The 21,621-nt window shown below is 49.6% G+C and overlaps 3 protein-coding genes across 3 annotated transcripts; all 3 read right to left on the reverse strand.

Annotated features, from left to right (window-relative positions):
• Positions 1 to 801: 801 nt before the first annotated feature.
• Positions 802 to 3,062, reverse strand: LOC102399099 (metallothionein-1B). Its single transcript, XM_006053672.3, is given in 4 exon segments — positions 802 to 1,034; positions 1,975 to 2,019; positions 2,022 to 2,039; positions 2,731 to 3,062. Coding segments are annotated over 4 exon segments (183 nt in total). The 5' UTR covers positions 2,759 to 3,062; the 3' UTR covers positions 802 to 942.
• A 2,800-nt stretch (positions 3,063 to 5,862) lies between these two features.
• On the reverse strand, positions 5,863 to 7,286 carry LOC102398781 (metallothionein-1C). The gene is made up of 3 exons (XM_006053671.3): positions 7,129 to 7,286; positions 6,459 to 6,524; positions 5,863 to 6,087 (listed from the first exon to the last, which is right to left on the reverse strand). The coding sequence occupies exons 1-3, from the start codon at positions 7,154 to 7,156 to the stop codon at positions 5,996 to 5,998; spliced, it is 186 nt and encodes a 61-aa protein (XP_006053733.1). The 5' UTR covers positions 7,157 to 7,286; the 3' UTR covers positions 5,863 to 5,995.
• A 6,574-nt stretch (positions 7,287 to 13,860) lies between these two features.
• On the reverse strand, positions 13,861 to 14,860 carry LOC102398455 (metallothionein-2). The gene is made up of 3 exons (XM_006053670.4): positions 14,699 to 14,860; positions 14,342 to 14,407; positions 13,861 to 14,083 (listed from the first exon to the last, which is right to left on the reverse strand). The coding sequence occupies exons 1-3, from the start codon at positions 14,724 to 14,726 to the stop codon at positions 13,992 to 13,994; spliced, it is 186 nt and encodes a 61-aa protein (XP_006053732.1). The 5' UTR covers positions 14,727 to 14,860; the 3' UTR covers positions 13,861 to 13,991.
• Positions 14,861 to 21,621: the final 6,761 nt, after the last annotated feature.

The raw sequence follows: 21,621 nt of genomic DNA on the forward strand, positions 1-21,621 counted from the left end.
AGGGCTGGATTTTGAGAGAGGGACAGATTTCTGCCTGCCCTAGGGAAGACCTCCCAAAGATTCTAAGCCAACTCACCACAGGAAGCTGGCAGAGGTGGTGGCCATCCTGTCGGTGACCCTGGGCAAGCCAAGGCTGATGTTCCCTGCGGGTCTGGGGGGCAAGAGCTACTTCAGGCATGCGTGGTCCACACAGCGGGGCACTGATGAAGTGTTCCCAGGAGGCTTATCCACGGCTTCGATGAACATATGTGCAGCGTTTAAAACTTACATTTTCTTATTGGTTCTTCACCAATTGATGAAATTCTGTGTATTGAATCTAAAAGTGGGTGTTTTTTTTTTTTCACTGTGACCTCTAAAATTTTTTTAGTACATTTACCAATTTAAATCTGTGAGCATTAGAAAATAAAAGCTGGTCCTTCAGCAGTGTTTTAGAAGCAAGCCCTATGTAGAAGTAAAACAATTAGCGTTCAGATTTCACCCAGTCTGAGTACTTTCGAAACCTACAAACCTAATAACGCTGAGGCCTGAACTTTGGTAGGGGAAGCCCAGAGAGTGAAAATGAGAAATTGAGGAGTTTCCCCATCATCGACACTTAAAAGAATGAGGGCAGCTAGGACCTGTATGTGCCCAATGCCTTCATGTCACTTAGAGGATGTGTCCCCTTTTACCTGAGAAGCCAAAGCTCAGAGAGGTAACCTGACCTGTTTAGGGTACTCAGTGTCTTAGGGGCAACTGGTTAGGTCCAGAACCCAAGTCTCTGCATTTCCACTCAAGACACACAAACAAAAACAGAAGCCAGAATACAGTCAACAAGATTTATTACAATTCACATATTTTATAGAAAAAGGAATGTCGTATTGCATCAAGGTAGTAAGAGACAATTGTTAAATGCAAGTCTGTCTTGGTTGCTCTGCGGACACCTGGGGCAGGCTCTCCCTGACATCAGGCACAGCAGCGGCACTTGTCCGAGGCCTCTTTGCAGATGCAGCCCTGGGCACACTTGGCACAGCCCACAGGGCAGCAAGAGCAGCAGCCTGGGGGGAGTGAGAGTGAGAGGCAGCATTACGTGAAACCACCCTTCCCAACAGCAGGCCTGGCACAAGCTGACCCCAGGCTCTGAGGACCCTGACCTTAGGAAAGTGTGCTCTGTCCTAAGAAATTCGTTTCTGACACTCTGAAAATTGCTCTGAGTTCAGGACAGCGCAGAAAGCCTAGAAGCTGTGGTGGGGCCTTTAGGGGCAGTGAAAGGGCAGCTGCCACTCCTCAAAGGGCTTCCCAGATGGTACTAGTGGTAAAGAACCCTCCTGCCAATGCAGGAGACATAAGAGATGTGGGTTCGATCCCTGGGTTTGGAAGATCCCCCGGAGAAGAGCATGGCAACCCACTCCAGTATCCTTGACTGGAGAATCCCATGGACAGAGGAGCCTGGAAGGCTATAGCCCATTAGGGTCACAAAGAGACATGACTAAAGCGAACATACAGTGAAGTAAGCATGCATACACCCCTCAGAAACATACAGTGAAGTAAGGAAAGTGGTCAAGTTCAGAGAGGGGCAAACTGCTGCCACAGCTGTTCACCAGGGGTCAGGGAAGGACTGGGCTGCCTGTACAGCAAAGGGCTGCACCCCCAGGGCAGAGATCCCACACCTGGTCACCAAGTTCAAGAACCTAAAGTGCCCAGGACACTGGAGGGTTCACAAGGTAACGTCAGAAACAAGAGACCTGGGTTCTAGGTCTAGTTTCCATCCTTGACCCCATTCGCTGACCTCTCTCAAACTTATTTAGCCATTCTAGAATGAGAAGTTGGAACAGAATCATCTCTCTGGCTCTTTCAGCTCAGATTCTGTTTCAGTGCTGGTACAGCGGGTGGGGAGTGATGTAGGGAATTCTGGTCAGTCCTGCTCCCTGCTGAGCTCTGGGTCCCTCCTTGGACTCAGCCCAGACCCCGGGTTCCCAGAGGAGGCCCCACACTCACTCTTCTTGCAGGAGGGGCATCTGCAGGCCTTGCAGGTGCAGGAGCAGCGCAGCTGCAGGAGCCGCCTGCCAGGAAGGAAAAGGCAAGTGGTGAGCAGGAGGGAGGAGGAGCCACGCAGCCATCAGCAGGGCCCTCCCGCTCCTCCTGGGTCAGGACCAGCCCTGGGAGAGCTCCCCTCCACTCAGGCAAATGCAGAAGCCCCAGCTTCTCTCTTCTGGTCCCAGGAAAGTAGATCCCCTTCCCAGGGAAGGTCCCAGGCTCCAGACCCAGCCCAGGTTGACTGGAGCTGGGGGCCAGGTCTATGTCCTGAATCCCAAGAGGCACCATGTCCCCTCCGGCCATCAAGGCCCGGCAGCTCCAAGATCTCCTCCCAGCACTGGGTTCCAGTCTAGTTGTCCCCTGACCCCCTGGGTGAGGACAACATGGACAGTCTGGAGCCTCAGTACTCTCCATTCAAAATTAGAGTCTGGGAATTCTCTGTGAGTCCAGTGCTTAGGATTTCTGTGCTTTCACTGCCCAGGGCCCCGTGTTCAATCCCTGGTGGAGGAACTAAGATCCCACAAGCCGCTTGACTGGGTGGGGGAGGGAAGAAAAAAATATGCTCTCTCGATCCTGGCTAGGAAGAAAGCACTTCTGGGTGAACCCTGGGTGTCCACCTTAGCTCAGATTCAAAATCCTTCTTCGTCTAACCCCACGGAACCTCTGTCTAGTGCCTGGGAAGGGGGCACTCTAGGCCCAGAGCCAGGGGTCGCTTACTAGTGGGGCAGGAGCAGTTGCGGTCCATTTGGAGCCGAGCTGAGACCAGGAGACACCCGATCTGGTGAGAGGCGTGTCGAGTCGAGGAGCCCGCTCGCTGGGTTTGTAACCGGAGGAGACGGCCCGGGCGCAGAGGGCCCGCCCCGCCTGCACCCGCCCCGAGGCTCCGCGCCCGTGCCGCCCACAGCTTCCGGGCCGGGCGGTGAGCCCCACGCGAGCCGAGCGCGAGTCTCCCGGTGCCCTTGGGGCCGCTGTGCACACGGAGGGCCGCCTTTGGCCCTGTCCCGCGGGGAGGGACAGTTTGCCGGGAGGTACGCGGTGTCCTAGCCTCCCTACCCGTCCCCTCCCAATTTTCCCGAGGGCGGCAGCCACCCTGCTCCCGGCTTTTTCCGGGAACCCAGCCTCTGTGTTTTCGCCGTCTTCCCCACCCCCGACCCCCGCGCTGTTCTCTTCGCGTTCACCACTTCCCGGAGCCAGTGTGCAACCCTAGTCTCGCGCCCATGTCCCAGGCACAGGTGGCTGTGTCGTGTGCAGAGCCCCGTGGTGGATGTGACCTTCACCACCAAGCCCCCTACTCTCTCTTGCCCCACCGTTCCCTGTCCTGGTCCCCGCGAAGGGCCCTAGGCAGCGTTTCTCTTAACATTTCTAACAGCCCCAGGATCAATTCACTCAGGCCTCTGCCTCCCATCCTTCCTTTTTGTTCTCCACGACTGAATGGATGGATGGGCACGTTTTTCCGGGTGGTCTTGCCCTAAACTTTTCAGGGGTTTTCCTGAACTTAGCCAGTCCACCCCATTCCAGGATGGAGGTTCCGGAAGCATGATGACCCCAAGGAAAGGAAGATCATAGCCGTGACCTCTTGTACTTCAGTCTTCCATCTATTCTGCTATTAGCACGACTAGCCTGTCTCTAAGGAGCCTGCCAGCTCTGAATAATGAGAGGCAGGGCTCAGCATAATATGACCTCATAATTATTCGCCTTTGGCGAGTAGGTGAGACAGCTGTAGTATAGATTCAGACCTCTTGACTGCGATCTGTGTGCCCTTGGGCAGGTCGCTTAAACTCTGGGCAATTGGCACATCCCTCCATCGCCTGCAAGTTCGCTCTGTCATGGGTTCAATGTAGATCAGGTGATATGAAGGGTGGGCATTGAATTTGTGATTGTCCAAATGGTGTGGCAGCGTCATACCTGAGGGGGGCTGTCGCAGGGCATCCACACTCCTGCTGGATGAGTACATTTCCAATCAAACTTTAACCTCCCATCTTTCCCCAAGAGCTTGTTAGGATTCAACAAGATTCTGTCCCAATAAAGTCACTGTGAACTCAAGGATTGTAATAGACATTGTTTATTAAGACCTAGTGAGGAGCTACAGAAAAGGCAATGGCAACCCACTCCAGTACTCTTGCCTGGAAAATCCCATGGACAGAGGAGCCTGGTAGGCTGCAGTCCACCGGGTCGCTAGGAATCGAACACGACTGAGCGACTTCACTTTCACTTTTCCCTTTCATGCATTGGAGAAGGAAATGGCAACCCACTCCAGTGTTCTTGCCTGGAGAATCCCAGGGACGGGGGAGCCTGGTGGGCTGCCGTCCATGGGGTCGCACCGAGTCAGACACGACTGAAGCGACTGTAGCATCAGCAGCAGCAGTGAGGAGCTAGGCCACTCTCACTTAATAGCACATAGAGATATAACCTCCTTTTATAGGAAATGGAGACTTAGAGGGTTTGAGAGACTCAGTCAGGATATGGGGCTTCCCTGGTGGCTCAGACATTAAAGTGTCTGTCTGCAATGCAGGAGACCCAGGTTCAATCCCTGGGTCAGGAAGATCCCCTGGAGAAGGAAATGGCAACCCCCTCCAGTACTCTTGCCTGAAAATCCTATGGACAGAGGAGCCTGGTTAGGCTACAGTCCATGGGGTCCCAAAGAGTCGGATATGACTGAGCGATGTCACTTTCATTCAGGAAGGGCCACTGCTTAAATGAACCAGCACACTGGGTCTAGAAATCCCCTCTTCACACAGGATACCTGTAGGTGAGTGTGGTTCTGACACTTGGACCATGTGACTTGTCTTTCTCTTTATCAGATAGCAAATCACTCCAAATGTTGTCGGGGGGGACTAGCCATGACCATCGTTTACAAGCCACTCAGCACCTCTCTTCTTCCAAATACACACAGCTAGTTCCGTAACTGCAGAATGTGACACTGTGCAGAATGTGCACAGGCAGACATGAAGTCCTTCATCAGGAACCAGTTTCCAGGTATACTCTCTCTTGCTGGGAAATGGCTGGGCATTACCTCCCAAGTCCTAACCACTTTGCTGGTTTCAAGTAGCCAAGGGCTGGATTTTGAAAGCAGAGTTCAGCCTGACCTAAAGGAACTTCCAAAGACTTAGAGCCAACTCAACGCAGGGAGCTCTCAAGGGTAGCAGGTGTCCTGTCGCTGGCAGTGGGATGGATGTCCCTGTGGGGGTGTGGGAGGGGCTGCTCCAGCTATGGCTGGGGCCCACAGCCGGGCACCAGTGTTTTCAGTGTTCTGCACACACCTTTGAGGAACAAGTGTGTAGTTTGTTTCTTTTTCAAACTGAACCATAGTTGATTTACAAAATTGTGTTAGTATTGGGTGAACAAACATGTGGTTTTTACTTTTTAAATTTTTCTTGTGTTACTGTTCCCCATGTATTTATTCAAATTTGTTGAATCAATAATTGGACTTTGTATTTTGTATCCTTATAAATTTTTATTAATAATCCACTTAATTTTATTTTGCCAACTTTTAGGTTTGTGAAGATAGAAAATAGAAACCACAGCCAGAAAATTCACACTAGTCTTTGAGTGCAGGGAGTTTGAGAGTCCCAGGTAGGGATTTAGGTAACTAGGGGTGTGAGTCCAACTTCTTTAGAGTCTATCAAGCCTAAAATCTATGAGGAACTGAAGTTATTCAGGGCAATCAGAGGATGGAAAATGAAGCCACCAACCCTTGACATGAGAACAGAGGGGACCCTGAATCTGCTCAGCACATTTAGTTTATTAGGGCCTAACACTTTATTCTAGTCGCCATGTCTCTACAGTTCTCATCCAGTCTCCTACAAAAGCCCTTATTCCAAATGCACAGAAAAGAAAACTGAATCAGAATAGTGTCAACAATCTTTATTACCATTCACATATTTCCTAAGAAAGGGAATGTAGTGATCAAGTCAGAGTTGTACAAAAATGCAGGTTGGCCCACGTTCCTCCATTGATACCTGGGAGCAGGCTCTCCCCGACATCAGGCACAGCAGCTGCACTTGTCCGAGGCCCCTTTGCAGATGCAGCCCTGGGCACACTTGGCACAGCCCACAGGGCAGCAGGAGCAGCAGCCTGGGGAGAGATGGGGGAAAGCAGGTGTCAGCAATGCATTTCCCAGGCACCTCCCTGCCCAACAGCAACCCTGCGGCAAAACCCTCAGACCCAGAGGACCCTGAGTGCAGAAAAACATGCCCTAAGACAGCTTGGAGGACCTTTGGCATGAGTTCTACTAGGAAATGGCTGCCTGGCTCCATCTAAACCCACCCAGGACAGGGCAGAAAGTTAGAAGCAGCAGTGACAGGTGGGTGCCCAGCGGCAAAAGAGGGCCAGCCCCCCCCCGAGAACCATGCACTCAGAACCCACTCTGGGTTCCCTCCCTCCCGCTAGCTACAGCACTCCCCACCCACCCCCTCCCTGGGTTCCCAGAGGAGGCCCACACTCACTCTTCTTGCAGGAGGGGCATCTGCAGGCCTTGCAGGTGCAGGAGCCAGCGCAGCTGCAGGAGCCGCCTGCCAGGAAGGGAAAAGCCAGCGGTGAGCAGGGGAGAGGATGAGCCACTGCAGACATCAGCAGGGCCCTCCCCCTCCTCCTGGGTCAGCACCAGCCCTGGGAGCTCCAGTCCAGCACAGAACAGACAGAAGGCTCATCCCCCTACCCCCTACCCCCTGCCACCCCGCTTCTCTGCCCTTCAGTGCAAAGGGTACTGTCTTGTATTTACCCCCAAGGATGAGCCCAGGCTTCAGTGCCCATTCAGGAAGCCTGGGTCTGATGTCCTGGACCTTCTGTCTGAGCCCAGAAGAGGCAATATCTCCTCCCCACCCAGCTTAGGCAATACGGAGGCCTGGACAGAGCACTGGAGCCGACCCAGAGGCCCCGTGACACCTGAATGATGGTGGGACGGGGCAGCCTTGAGCCTCAGACCTCTTGCCTCTGAAACGGAAGACTAAGAGGAAGGGAACGCTCTAATGGAAGATGAAGTCGCTAGTTTGGGGAGAAGGCACATGCTGGGTTAACTACAGAAGCTCACCCAAAATACTCCCTCTTCTAAACCTAGGGACACCTCTTGATATTGGGGAGGGGACATCCTAAGTCCCAGAGCCAGGGATCCCTTACCAGTGGAGCAGGAGCAGTTGGGGTCCATTCGGAGACGAGGTGAGGCCGTCCAAAGCAAGTGGCAAAGAAGAGGTACTTGAGCCGGTTAGGGACGTGTTGGAATCCAGAAACGCGCGGTTCAGTTTATACCCAGAGGAGGCGGCCCGGGCGCAGAGGCCCCGCCCCGGCCTTGCACTCCGCCCACCACGCTCGGCGGGTCCACGCGGTCCACTCCGCCCCGCTGGGCTGAGCGCACCTCGGTGGGACCACACGGTCCACTCCGCCCCGCTGGGCTGAGCGCACCTGGCGGCGCCCGCCGAGCGCAGGTTCAGTGAGCAAGACTTCGGTCCGTGCGCAGTGCTCGGACCGCCCCCTTTGTCACGAGAACTCGCGGAGGGAAGGTGTGTCGGGTTGCTCTCGGTGTCCCAGCTTCTCTACCCCGCCCCTTCCCAATTTTCCCAAGGTAGGATGCCACCTTTGTTTCAGGATCTTCCAAGAACCCAATCATCCGTCTTCGCCACCCCAACCCCTCTCGCCGCCCGTTCCTTTGTACTCAAGTTCTCAAGTTCGTCCTTTCCGGAGCCCGTGTGCAACCCTAGCCTGTGCTCCCGTCCCTGCTGAAGGGAGGCGGTGGAAAAACCCGAACATTTCCTCCCCCAGTGCTCAGAGTGCCTTTGGCCCTGTTTTTCTGTCTCAATTCAAGGCGGGTACTGCGCCCGGGGAGCCTCCTTTGGGTATAAACGGAAATGGCCTCTGCTTCCATCCTTCCTGCACTCTCTAGTTTGAAGGGATATATGGGAGCGTTTGTCTGGGTCCTTTGCGTATCTATACAGCCTAGCCAGCCCACCTCAATCCAGAAAAGATGTTCAGAAAGTGGGATGCGTCCAGAGGAGGGATTTTTTTAGGTGATATTCAGACCTAGCCTTACATATCATTTTGTAATTGTTTCCCTTTCAATATTACTATTTGACAGCATTTTGTATGTGTCACACCTGGTTACTTTTTTTTTTTTTTATCTTTCATCCCTCACAATGAATCTAAAGAGGAACACTATTATTTATGAGCCCATTTGGCTGATGGGAAGAAAGTCACAAGGATGTTAAGTAACTTGCCCACAGAGCTAGGAATTAGAGCCACTGGATCTGAGTCCAGTCAACTTCCCAAGGGAAGGAGAGCATCAAGGATCAAGTTTTCCTTTAATGTGCCTTCAATATCAGTGTACCACTTGAGATCTTTTAAAGAGAGATAGGCCTCAACCTTATCAACTCTCCAGGCTTGTGTCATGGTTTTGTCTTCAGGGACCTAGACTGTCTTTTCCTCCTCCAAGACACCACACTGGTCCAGTACATTGATGGTATGCTGATTGGAGCTAGTTGAAAAACACAGCAAGTACTCTAGGCTAATGGGTAAGACTGCAATGGTACTAAGAAAGCCTATGAAACAGAAGAGATCCCTTAGGGCATCTCTTAGAACTACCCTGCCCTGAGATTAAAGTCAGTGGGAAACTACTGTAACAAGCCAATCAAGACTGGACTGATAAAGGCCCAGACCCTTCAAAAATGAAGGTTTAGGGTCACCACATCAAGAACCATGACCAAATGAAGTACATGCAGGGGGCAAAGTGAACACCGAGTAGATAGGAGAAGAAGGTATTTATAAATGTCAGCTTGTGACCACATGACTGGTTCCAGAAACAGAAATGACAGCTGTAACTGTTGAGTGCTTCTTCATTATTTTCTTACAAATATGTAATATATATAAATATGTAAATAATGTAATATATTTGTTGTTGTTAGGTCACTAAGTTGTGTCCACGACCCCATGAACTATAGCCCACCAGGCTCCTCTGGCCATGGGAATTTCCCAGGCAAGAATACTGGAGTGGGTTGCCATTTCCTTCTCCAGGGGATCTTTCCTATCCAGGGATCAAACCTGCATCTCCTGCATTGGTAGGCAGATTCTCTACCGCTGAGCCACCAGGGAAGCACATGTTATATATATATATATATATATATATATATATATATATAAATAGGTAAATATATATGTATATGGCAAATATCTTTGTTTTCTTCCCTCTTTTGTTCCCTTCTCATATAACATAGAATGTATTGACTGTACATTGTAGTATTTATGTGTTGTTAATATCACCATATTTAAGTTACATGATAGCAAGTACAAAAGTGACCATCACCCAAGGACTTTACATCCTCCTTTCAGGACAGTTTTATACATTTTCAGTTGTAGGTAAGGTAGTTGTGTTGTGTTAGACAGAAGTATAACCTTGTTATTGCCTTTGTTGGGAGATTAAGTATAGTTTAAGAAGTTGTATATTGTCAGCCTACTTATTTAACTTATATTCAGAGTACATCATGAGAAACGCTGGGCTGGAAGAAACACAAGCTGGAATCAAGATTGCCAGGAGAAATATCAATAACCTTAGATATGCAGATGACACCACCCTTATGGCAGAAAGTGAAGAGGAACTAAAAAGCCTCTTGATCAAAGTGAAAGAGGAGAGTGAAAAAGTTGGCTTAAAGCTCAACATTCAGAAAACTAAGATCATGGCATCTGGTCCTATCACTTCATGGGAAATAGATGGGGCAACAGTGGAAACAGTGTCAGATTTTATTTTTCTGGGCTCCAAAATCACTGCAGATGGTGACTGCAGGCATGAAATTAAAAGATGCTTACTCCTTGGAAGGAAAGTTATGACCAACCTAGATATTATATTGCAAAGCAGAGATATTACTCTGCCAACAAAGGTCCATCTAGTCAAGGCTGTGGTTTTTCCAGTAGTCATGTATGGATGTGAGAGTTGGACTGTGAAGAAAGGGGAGCGCCAAAGAATTGATGCTTTTGAACTGTGGTGTTGGAGAAGACTCTTGAGAGTCCCTTGGACTGCAAGGAGATCCAACCAGTCCATCCTAAAGGAGATCAGTCCTGGGTGTTCATTGGAAGGACTGATGCTGAAGCTGAAACAACAAAACTTTGGCCACTTCATGCAAAGAGCTGACTCATTGGGAAAGACCCTGATGCTGGGAGGGATTGGGGGCAGGAGAAGAAGGGGATGACAAAGGATGAGATGGCTGGATGGCATCACCGACTCGATGGACATGAGTTTGAGTGAACTCCAGGAGTTGGTGATGGACAGGGAGGCCTGGCGTGCTGCGATTCATGGGGTCACAGAGTCGGACACGACTGAGCAACTGAACTGAACTGAACTGAAGAAGTTGTATGGGTGACTAGTGATGGTCTATAATGGTTAATTTTACGTGCCAACATGTCTAGGCTATCATACCCAGTCCTTGATCACACACGCTAGCCTGATGTTGCTGTGAAGGTGTTTTTTTTTTTTTTGACATGATTAACATTTAAATCAGTATACAGAAAAGCAGATTACTCTTCATAATGTGGAAGGCCTCATCCAATCAGTGGAGGCCTTAGAGAAAAAAATGAGGTCTTTTGAATTGGAAAGAATTGGGCCTCCAGATGGCCTTTAAACTCAGGATTGCAACCAACATCAACTCCTACTGGAATTTCCAGGCTGCTGGCTGGCCCTGCAAATTTCAGTCGTGCCAGTTTCCACAGTTACATAAGCCAATTTCTTAAATCTGGTGCTGTCTCTGTCTCTCTTTCTATCTATCTACAGCCTACTGGTTCTGTTTCTCTGGAGATGCTGATACAAATGTATTTTAAAACATATAAATCATTTAAATGTTAAATAAAATACTGGTGCAAATGTGGTAGCAGAAATCGCAGGCAATTGTCTGTATGCACCGTAAGGGCACAGACTGTTATGCTCAGGGTTATAAACCCCCAATGCTGATCACAGTTTTGTGAGAATCATTGACTCTTTTTGGACCACAGGTCACGTGCTCAAGTGGTTGATGAAGACCACAGGACATGCACCTAGGCACACCAGCGCTGCTCTTGTGTCTAGAGGGTACTTGAATAGCCACAATGTTATGAGTAATAATGATGATAATAAATAGCTGACATTATAGACCATTCACCACATGCCAAGTACCATACTAAGTTTTTTACATGTATTAGTTCTTTAATCTCCTGACCCATATGCTTTTGTTTAAAAAACACTTATTTATTTGTCTGTGCCAGGTCATAGCGGTCGCATGTAGGATTCAGTTCCCTCACCAGGAATTGAACCTGGGCCCCCTGCACTGAGAGCGCAGTCTTAGCCACTGGACCACCAGGGCAGTCCCTGAGCCATGTGCTTTTATTTTGCCCCTCCAACAGTGGAGGAGACTGAGCCACAGAGAGGTTATGTCCTATGACGCAGGTCGGATTGGTACTCTCGCAGGCTGACTGCAGCATGCTGCCCCCACCCAGGCTCCTTCACCCCAACTTCACATGACCAACAAGGACGCTGAAAGCTGGCACGGGGGTGGCAGTGGGAAGCGCACTGAGCAGGCAGCTCTGTGACCTCTCTGGAATTCAGTTTCCCACGTGTCAAGTCAGGAGCACATTCAGACCTTTTCAAAAGGTCCTTCTACCTCTGAATAGTGAGAGGCAGGGTTTAGCATTCAGTGACATCATGATCTACCAGCTGTGGCCAGGGGGTGAGATCAGCTTAGTAGAGGTTCAGGCCTCTGACCTCTGAGCTGTGTGTCCTTGGGCAGGTTACTTAACCTCTCTGAAATTGGCATAGTCACTCCATCCTGCACATTTACGCTTTCACTGGTTCCTGTGCAGATCAGATGACATGGTTGGGAATGTGTCCAAACGTTGTGGCAGCATCTTGTCCTGGGGGTGCTCGCTGGAGGTCCCATACTCCCTTTGGCACCAGATCAGCAAATTTCCAATCCCATCCTTAACCTCCAGACCAGAGTATTACTTCTAAACCAATGAGTCTTTCCCCAAGAGCTTGTTGGGAGCTGAAAGGATTCTCTCTCCGTGAATGTCAGTGTGGATATAGTGATCAGAATGGCCATTGTTTATTAAGCCAGGACACTATCATTTAATCCCCACATAGAGATATAATCTCCTTTTCACAAATGGGAAAATGGGGGCTTCCCTGGTGGCTCAGTGGTAAAGAATCCCGCCTGCCAGTGCAGGAGCCACAGGTTTGATCCCTGACCCAGGAAGATTCCATAGGCCACAGAGCAGCTAAGCCCATGTGCCACAACTACCAAGCCTGTGCTCCGCAACAAGAGAACCCGCTGCAGAGAAGACGGCGCACCACCACTAGAGAGCAGCCCCAGCTCGCCACCACTAGAGAAGAACCCACGTAGCAACAAAGAGCACAGCCAAAAAGAAAGAAATATATATATATATATATATATTTTAATGGGAGAATGGAGACTCAGATGTTGAGTAACTTGCCCAGGGCTTACCACTCGTGCCAAAATAGGCTATGAACTGCAATACCCATGCCCTCAGCACAGGCTGACTCCTGGGATCCCCTCTTTACCTAGGGCACCTGTGAACAAGTATGGTCTTGACTTCCGGGCCACATGACTTGCCTTTCCCTTTTATTTGACATCAAATAGCAATTCTGTCCGCAAGCAGCCAGGGGGGCTAACCGTTGGCATTAATTACAAGTCACTGGGCACCTCGGTCCTGCCTAACAAACACCGCCACACCCTCCAAACTGCCATCACCTAGCTCTGGCAGACATGAAATACTCTCATCTGGATCCAGTTCTCAGGTATCCGCCCTCTTCATGGGAAATGGCTGGGTAATTCCCTCTGAATCCCTGGTTACTTTGCTGTTTTCAGGTAGCCAAGGGCTGGATTTTGGAGGGACCAGTTTCAGCCTGAGCAACGGAACAGCTTCCAAAGACTGAGCGCCAAGTCCCAGCAGGGAGCTCTCAGGGCAGTGGGTCTATTGTGAGTGGCACTGGGCAAGTCAAGTGTCTGTTCCCTGTGTGGATGCCAGGAGTGGGAAGGCAGTGCTGTGCAAGGTGGGGTCCACGCCCTGGGGCTATTTTATGAATTGTTTCCGGTTGCCTTTGGACACTTGATGAATGCATGCGCAGCATTCTTTTTTTTTTTTAACTGCACATGATCTTAGTTGCAGCATGCAAGATCTTTAGTTATGGCATGTGGGATCTAGGTACACCACCTAGATGAAACCTTGGGATGAAACCCAAGCCCCCTGCATTGGGATTGCAAAGTCTTAGCCACTGGACCAGGGAGTCCCCCTGTGCAGTAATTTAAAATCTGATTTTGCTTGTTCTTCATATAGTGATTGAAATGATGTGTGTTGAATCTAAAAATATGGGCTTTGTGTTGTTCCTTTATGGCATTTTTATAGTAATCATTATTATTATTTTTACCAATGTTTAGATCTGTGATGGATGGGAAGTAAAATATGTCCCTTCACCACAGGGATTTATTTTAGAAGTCCCATTTGTATTCAAGCAGGTTTTAGTCACTTTCAAGCCTAAAACCCAAAAGGAACAGAAACTGAACAGGGAAACCATACAGAATGAAAATTCTAGATTGAGCAGCTCCCGTGCCACCAACCCTTGACTTGAAAACAGAGGGGACCCCACATGTGCCCAGTGCCCTTGTAGCATCTGCCATGAGGCACTTCCATTTTACAGAAGATGAAGCTGGTGCAGAAATGTGGCTCAAACAAGGCATTAGGTTGCCAGGGGTTAACAGTTCCATCCAGAAACCATGTCTCTGTACTTCTAGCCCCATCCCTCACCAAAGCCCTGGTCAAGTCAAAGAAAACAGTCAGAATAAAGCCAACCAGTTTTATTATCATTCTTGTATTTTATAGGACAAAAAAAAAAAAAAAAAAAACCAAAAAAAAAAAAACAGGGATGTAACAAACGGGTCAGGTTGTATTAAAAAAAAATATGCAGGTTTGTACACGTTGTTCTATTTACACCTGGGAGCAGGCTCTCCCCGCCTTCAGGCACAGCAGCTGCACTTGTCCGAAGCCCCTTTGCAGACGCAGCCCTGGGCACACTTGGCACAGCCCACGGGGCAGCAGGAGCAGCAGCCTGGGGAAGGGAAGGGGGTGGAGGCACTGATGAGCGCCTGGGACAGCGGATTAAGAAGGTTTCCCACCCTCTCCGGTGGAGGCTCCGCCTTCCCTGGGGAAGGGGCACCCACTGCCCTATTTAAATTCCCCTCCAGTGGTGTAGGGGCTTCCCTGGTGGCTCAGACGGTAAAGAATCCTCCTGCAAGGGCGGGGGGTGTGGTGCTGGGCTCGGGGAGTGGGGCGCGTGAGGAGTAGACATAGAGAAAATCCCACTTACTCTTCTTGCAGGAGGCGCACTTGCAATCTTTGCATTTGCAGGAGCCGGCACATGTGCAGGATTCACCTGCCAGGAGAAAGATGCAAGAACGACCCCTGAGAACCGAACGCGGGCATGCGGGCTAGCAGCCCGAGTTGGAGTTCCAGTTCCACAACCAATTCGTGGGAACCTGGGCGAGCCACGAACTCGAATCGCCTTATCAGTCAAACGGGGTCTCCTAGTTGAACTCAGAGGAGAGAAGGTACATGGAAACCCTTTCGAAATGGGCAAACAGTGCCCTGAAAGTGAGTGATGAGAAGTCAGAGACTCTCCTCTAGCTCTGCGATGGACACCCAGCCCCAAACCAGAGGTCCTTACCTGCGGTGCAGGAGCAGTTGGGATCCATGGCGAGCTGAACTGGAGGCTGGGGTCCGGAGACTGCTGAGCAAAGGATGGCGAGGGTGTCGAAGGGGCGTGCTGGAGCGGAGCGGGCGGTGGGCTGCCTTTATAGCGGAAAGGAGCTGGGACGAGTGCAAAAACCCTCCGGGCCGGGAGCTGCCTGAACCCGCCCCGCGCTGAGTCACTGGCGGGCCGCGCGGCTCACCGAGCTGTGCACACGGGCCACCAGGCATCAGTTCCCAGAAGCCGCTCTACGTGCGCCAGGGCGATGGAGGGCGGACCGGGCGCAGAGCGGGGAACACCGCGTGCAGGGCGGCCCGGGCCGTGCGCCGAGCCCCTTGCACCAGCGCTCAGCGTGTGCAGAGTTTCCGCCACCGCCTGCCCCTCCCCCAGCTCTCCCGCCCCTCCCCTCCCCCTGCCCCCTGCTCTGTACCCTGTGCTTGCCGGGCCTGAGTACAGTTGATCCTGAGAATCCTGTTCTGTTCTGTTCAGTTCAGTTCAGTTCAGTCGCACAGTCGTGTCCGACCTTTGCGACCCCGTGGACAGCAGCACTCCAGGCCTCCCTGTCCATCACCAACTCCCGGAGTTTACTCAAACTCATGTCCATTGAATCAGTGATGCCATCCAGCTCGGGTGGAAAAAAAGGTTGGAACTCAGGACAGATTACAGAAAACTTTTTGTACCTATGAAGACTCAAAATTTTTGTAGCCTCCTACTGAATCCATAGGATGATTATTGATGTTGTACTGTAGCTGCCATGGGGGAGTCAGTAAGCCTGTTATGTAGGAGCTCTCATTTAATCCTCTATCAACCCTGTGAGGTAAGGACTAGTCATCATTCGCATTTTAGAGTATGGAGGCCCAGAGGTTAAGTAACTTTCCCAAGGTCACAGAGCTAGTGAGTGGCAGAGCCTGGTGATTCAAATCAAAGGGCCCAACAGATGCTGAAGTCCCTCTAAAGTAGACATCACCACCAGGGCAGACCAAGGATCAGGAAGCCACAAGCTTTGTGCTCAGGAAATTCAGAGTCATGGGGGTAGCCTCACTGGGGCATGGGGAAAAGTAATACCAGGGTCGTGGCTAGGATGGGGGCAGGGGGAGAAGAGTTGGGAGACCCAGCCCAACCTGGGGGGAGATGGGCAAGCACCCTGGGCTTGAGGGTGAGAAAGTCTTCCCCAGGCAGGGGAGGAGGAAGGAGTTGTATGCCAGGGCCTGGAAGAAGCAATGGGAAGTTGGCACTGCCTTGGGACATTGGGAAGGGAAAAACCCCACAAGAAACTTCTTCCCCAGTGGATGCAGAGGGGAAGCGGGGAGGTGGTGTCCAAATTCCTCTCTGCGGAGACACATCCTGCTCCCTTGCTGGCACATGTCTGAATACTAAGCAACGGATCTTAGATCATCCTGCCCAGAGCGAGTCATCGGAGGACCAGGTTACTGGAAAGTTCCTAGAGGGCTTAAAGGATGCTATTTGCTGCAGTGGGGAGTTCAGTGAGGAGGTGGGCAGAGGACAGGGTGTCCTCGGAGCATTTACTGTAAAGTCCTGTGGAAATATCTTCACAGCTCAGCACAAACATCACTTCCTGATGGGAGCCTGTCCTGACCCTAGCACCTAGGTCAGCTACAGACTAGCTGACCTAGCCGCTGACTTAGCCTGTAGAACATGCTGGTAAACAGCCTGTTCTTTTCCTTCCTGGTGCTTCCTGTGTGTGTAAAGTGTTGGAACGTGTGTGATTCTGGGATCCGTGTCTGGGTCCCTCCACCCTTGCCACTGCTGAAAACACCAAGAGAACTCACTGCCCCTGATATGTGTCTACGGCTCTCAGCCCAGGGTCAAGTTTACGGTAGGCACTTAATAAATATTTGTCAAATCAATTAATGAGGGTAAATCCATCCATGTGCCCTCCCTTCCTAGCCTCCCTTCCCCCCAGCATTAGGGCTCATTACAAAATGAAATTAAAAAAAAAAAACTGTTTTTCACCACTCTGGGACCTGTGTGGTCACTCAGAAACGCCAAGCAGGGCAGGAAAGTTGAACTGTCAGAAGGACTTAATTCTAATGCTCACTGCACCACTCACAGGCTAAGTGACCTTGGGGCTGTTATGGGCCGGGGCTCCCCACGCCCCACCCCAAGCATCAGTTTACTCATCTGTCAAATGATTAGATTGTACTAGAATTGGAGGCTCACATGCAAACATGCTCTGATTTGAGAGCCAAGGTCTCAGAAATCTCGCTGTCTGGCAGCCCCGTGGACCAAGAGCATGGAAGGGCCGCTGTTTGGATGGTGGGTAGATTTTGTTGTTATTTACATGTGCACGTGCATTATATGAAAATTTCAAGATCTCTCATAAGCCAGATGGTCACTTGTCCACTCAGGGGAAACAGTCCGACGCTATGAGGAAGACAATAAAGCTTGTTTTGGGCCCAAAAAGTGTTGAATCAAGCCCTGGGTTTGGGCCATCTGTGTTGGCAGTAAAATTTGTTTTCAGGTTGAAGCTGTCTCTCTGAGTCATTTTGACTCTGTGAGGGAAGGGATGACCAATCAACAAAGGTGAAGGGCAGCCCAGGCCCAGTTTTGCTCATCTCTGTATTCCTGCAAGCCTCATTGTGTTGGGGGGACAGGGGTGGAGAGGAAGAGTGCCTGCTCTTCTGATGCCTGCCCTCCTCACGTGGTAGGAAGTGAGGAAAATGAAGCCAAGCAGTGTAAAGCAAGGAGTGTTAAATGCAGATTTGGTGTGAGTCATCAGTGTGAGGCAATGGTGTGGCCTTAGCCTGCATTAATAGTACTACGCCATCTAGAAAGAAGCCTACTTCTACTGCTGAGTCATCCATTCATCCTTCCCCTGTGACAGTATCCTTAGCCTTCCTTTGTAGAATTGCTTTTTCCTATGCTTAGCCCATATGATTTGGATGGAGTAGGCCCCATCTGTGGGCTCTCAGGACATTCCCTCTTCCTGGCCACAGTGATTAACTCTGATTGGGTCACGTAGTCATGAACCAGAGAGAATCAATGAAACTCCTGCTGGAAATGCTGGGAAAATGATAGATATTCTTTCCATCTAGGCTTGAACCTAGAAGGATGTGAAGCTGAGTTTCTAAAGCCTTTGCTCCATGAGAAGGAGTCCAGAATAAGTTCATTGTAAAGGAGATGGAGCCTGATGATATCACTGGAGCACCTGGATCCAGCCAAGCCTGAAGCCACTGTGAGTACCAAAATTTCCTTTTTTTGTTTAAATCCTTCTGGAAATAAGATTCCTAACTGGCATAGTTGGGCAGACCACCCTGAGGGCTGTGTTCTTGACTGGACTGTAATAGTCCAGAAGAAAGTTAATAACAAAAATCCTAAGACTCAAAACCCCATCATGTGAGTAACAGCTGAGAGGGGTAGGTAGTTTCAGTCTGCAAGAAAACAGTTACCTTCAGATATGTAGACAGTGGTTGCTCCAATTGTCTGTAGCTGTGCAGTAAACCAGGCTTCCTTGGTGGCCTAGAGGGTAAAGAATCTGCCTGCAATGCAGGAGACCCGGTTCTATCCCTGGGTTGGGAAGATCCCCTGGAGAAGGTAATAGCAACCCACTCTAGTATTCTTGCCTGAATAATCCCATGGACTGAGGCGCCTGGTGGGCTACAGTCCATGGAGTCACAAAGAGTTGGACACAACTGAGTGAGTAATTTTGATTTGTGCAACTAATCACCCAAAACTTTGCAAGTTAAGACAAGAACCAACTTTGGCCACCTCATGGGAAGAGTTGACTCATTGGAAAAGACTCTGATGCTGGGAGGGATTGGGGGCAGGAGGAGAAGGGGACGAAGAGGATGAGATGGCTGGATGGCATCACTGACTCGATGGACGTGAGTTTGAGTGAACTCCGGGAGTTGATGATGGACAGGGAGGCCTGGCGTGCTGCGATTCATGGGGTCGCAAAGAGTCGGACACAACTGAGCGACTGAACTAAACTGAATTTATTCTCTTTCTTGGTTTTGTGGGTCAGAAATTTGAGAAGGGCTCATTTGGGTGGTTCTTTTGTTTAGTGTATCACTGTCTGAGGTCACTTGGTGGCATTCAGTCGGTGGACGGGCTGGTCTGGTGCCCACTCACGTGTCTGGCACCCTCACAGACAGGGCTAAAGGGCTGAACTCAGCAGGAATTAGAGACCAGAGCTCCCTCTTGTGGTCTCTTCAGCATGTGGCCACAGGGGGCAATTAGGTTTCCTAAATTTGGCTCTGGGTGCGGAGGGTGAAAGTCCCAAAAGACTGGAGCAGTATCTGTGAGTCTCTTAAGCCCTGAGTCCTGAAACTAGCACAGGTCACTCTCACCACATTTGATTGGCCAAAAAGCCACAGATTTGAGGGGAAGGGATGAAGACCCCAGGTCTTGATGGGAGGAATGAACGTTTGCAGTTATATCCAATCTGCCCTAGTCGTCATGGAGCATAATATTGAGCACCTACTATGCATCAGAACACTCTGAGTTGACTTCACTTAGACCTCAGCTGTTAGTCTCTCCATTTCACAGACGAGGCACTGAAGAGTTGTACAGGGGCCAGCTCTGGGTCACACAGCTGGAAGTGGCAGTGAGGGGATTTGAACCCAGGACTCTCTGACTCCACAACTACATGTTTATGCCATACTGAAAAGAAGAAATTAGACTTGTGGTCTGTGTTTCCAAGGGCAGAACCAGGGATAAAGATTCTGTTCTGGGCAGGAAAAGGCCTCTCTGGCCATTAGAGCTGGTGACGACGAAGGGATGGCCTGGGGAGATAGTTTCCTCTCACCAAGGCAGTAGGGACAGAGGCTGGTGGATTCTGACAGATTAGCTGGTGGGATAGAAACTATATTTCTCATGAGAAGATCGTCAACTTTATGGAGGTGATGAACTGGCCTACTTCTCCAAGGTCTTCCTTCAGATCACTGATGCCCTGGGCTCCTCTATCACCATCATCACACACCACTTATCAAACACCCGTACATATATATATATATATATATATATATATATATTATATGCATACACAAATATATATAGTTTAAATTTCCCTTTTAATGTGATTAGCGTTACACCACATGTACATCTTGTTTTTTCCCCCACTAAATAATAAGTTGTGGTGGTCTTTCCATAGCAGCACCCAGAGTCTTAGAGCATTCTTTTTATTAGAGGCTTATATGACCAATCTTATACCTCCCTCTTGAAGGTTATTTGGCTTGTTTTGAGGCTTCTGTGGATACCAACGATGGGCAGTGAACTTCCCAGGTTGAAGGCATGTGCATTTTAAATTTGAGTAACTACTGTTAAAATACCCTCCAAGATTCTGCTTTTGATTCTTTTGGGTATATACCCAGAAGTGGAACTGCGGGTCATAAGATAATTCTATTTTTATTTTTTTGAGGAACCTTCATCTTACATTTTCTCCAGTGCTGCACAAGGGTTCCAATTTCTCCACATCCTTGTCAACAGTTGCTATTTTCTGGGTGGTGGTTGTAGTTTCATTTTTGTTTTTAGGATAGTAGTCATCTGCTCTAGTCTGAGTGTTTGTGTCCTCTGGAGCCTTTGAGAGGTGCTAAGGTCATGAGGGTGGAGCTCTCATGAACGGGATTAGTGCTTCTATAAAAGAAACCCCACAGGGCCCCTAGTCCTTTCCACCATGTGAGGATGCGATGAGAAGCCTTTGACCCAGAAAAGGGGCTGCACCCAATCATGCTGGCCCCCTAATCTCAGGCTTCTAGCCTCTCAAACCATGAGAAATAGATTTCTGCTGTTTGTAAGCTGCCAGTCTATAGTATTTTGTTATACCAGCCCAAAGGGACAGACACTCTCCTAGTGCGTATGAAGTGATTTAGCTTTGTTTTGATGCTTTTTGTAACACAAAGCAAGCCAGAAGCAGAGGAAACAAGCATGAATAGGTTTTAGTCAGACAGCCTGGGTTCAAAGCCTGCCTCTACTACCTTCGAGCTTCATTGCTAATTTGTGTCCAACTCTTTTCCAACCCCATGGACTGTAGCCTGCCAGGCTCCTCTGTCTGTGAGATTTCCAAGGCAAGAATTCCCTTCTCCAGGGGATCTTCTCGACCCAGGAATCGGACCCATCACCTGCTTTGGCAAGCAGATTCTTTACTACTGAGCCACCAGGAAAGCCCACCATCTTGTAGTTTTGTGAATGATGTTAAAGCTGAAACTCCAGTACTTTGGCCACCTCATGCGAAGAGTTGACTCATTGGAAAAGACTCTGATGCTGGGAGGGATTGGGGGCAGGAGGAGAAGGGGACGACAGAGGATGAGATGGCTGGATGGCATCACTGACTCAATGGACGTGAGTCTGAGTGAACTCCGGGAGTTGGTGATGGACAGGGAGGCCTGTCGTGCTGCGATTCACGGGGTCGCAAAGAGTCGGACACGACTGAGCGACTGAACTGAAATGAAACACAGGACAGCAGGCTCAAAAATGGAGTTGCTTATGCTAAGCTCCATGTCACCAGAGACTTTGGCTCTCCAGAAATGGAATCTTTAACCATTCAGGAATCACCTGATCAGCACGAGTTAGGTAATCTACATGAGAAAGCCCTGCCACCCCCTGAAGGAAAGTAACTGCAATAAAGCAACCAGCTTTTCTGCCTGTTATAACTTCCTTGTGTCTTGCTGACTATAAAAGTCTTCTGTTTTGTGCAGTTCCTCACAGCTCCAATCTATCTGCTACATTCAGTGCTGCCCAGTTTGAATAGGTATTTGCTCAAATCAACTCTTAAAAATGTTAATATGCCTCAGTTTATCTTTCAACAGACCACATACAAATTTTACCCCAAGCCCTATTGGCCCATCTGTAAAATGGGTAAAATAGTCATACCATTCTTCTAGAGTTGTATGAATCAAGTAAGATAGTGTGCTTAATAGAATTTTGCACAAGATAATCTC

This window comes from Bubalus bubalis, chromosome 18, assembly GCF_019923935.1.
Source record: "Bubalus bubalis isolate 160015118507 breed Murrah chromosome 18, NDDB_SH_1, whole genome shotgun sequence".
Taxonomy (NCBI): Eukaryota; Metazoa; Chordata; class Mammalia; order Artiodactyla; family Bovidae; genus Bubalus; species Bubalus bubalis.

What these genes read in the sequence shown, in the direction of transcription:
- LOC102398781 (XM_006053671.3), bottom strand. Translation starts at nt 7,156, where the DNA reads ATGGACCCCAACTGCTCCTGCTCCACTG. An exon ending in CAACTGCTCCTGCTCCACTG is followed by an intron (nt 6,525 to 7,128) that starts GTAAGGGATCCC and finishes CCTTCCTGGCAG; the next exon opens with GCGGCTCCTGCAGCTGCGCT. An exon ending in ATGCCCCTCCTGCAAGAAGA is followed by an intron (nt 6,088 to 6,458) that starts GTGAGTGTGGGC and finishes ATCTCTCCCCAG; the next exon opens with GCTGCTGCTCCTGCTGCCCT.
- LOC102398455 (XM_006053670.4), bottom strand. Translation starts at nt 14,726, where the DNA reads ATGGATCCCAACTGCTCCTGCACCGCAG. An exon ending in CAACTGCTCCTGCACCGCAG is followed by an intron (nt 14,408 to 14,698) that starts GTAAGGACCTCT and finishes TTCTCCTGGCAG; the next exon opens with GTGAATCCTGCACATGTGCC. An exon ending in GTGCGCCTCCTGCAAGAAGA is followed by an intron (nt 14,084 to 14,341) that starts GTAAGTGGGATT and finishes TCCCTTCCCCAG; the next exon opens with GCTGCTGCTCCTGCTGCCCC.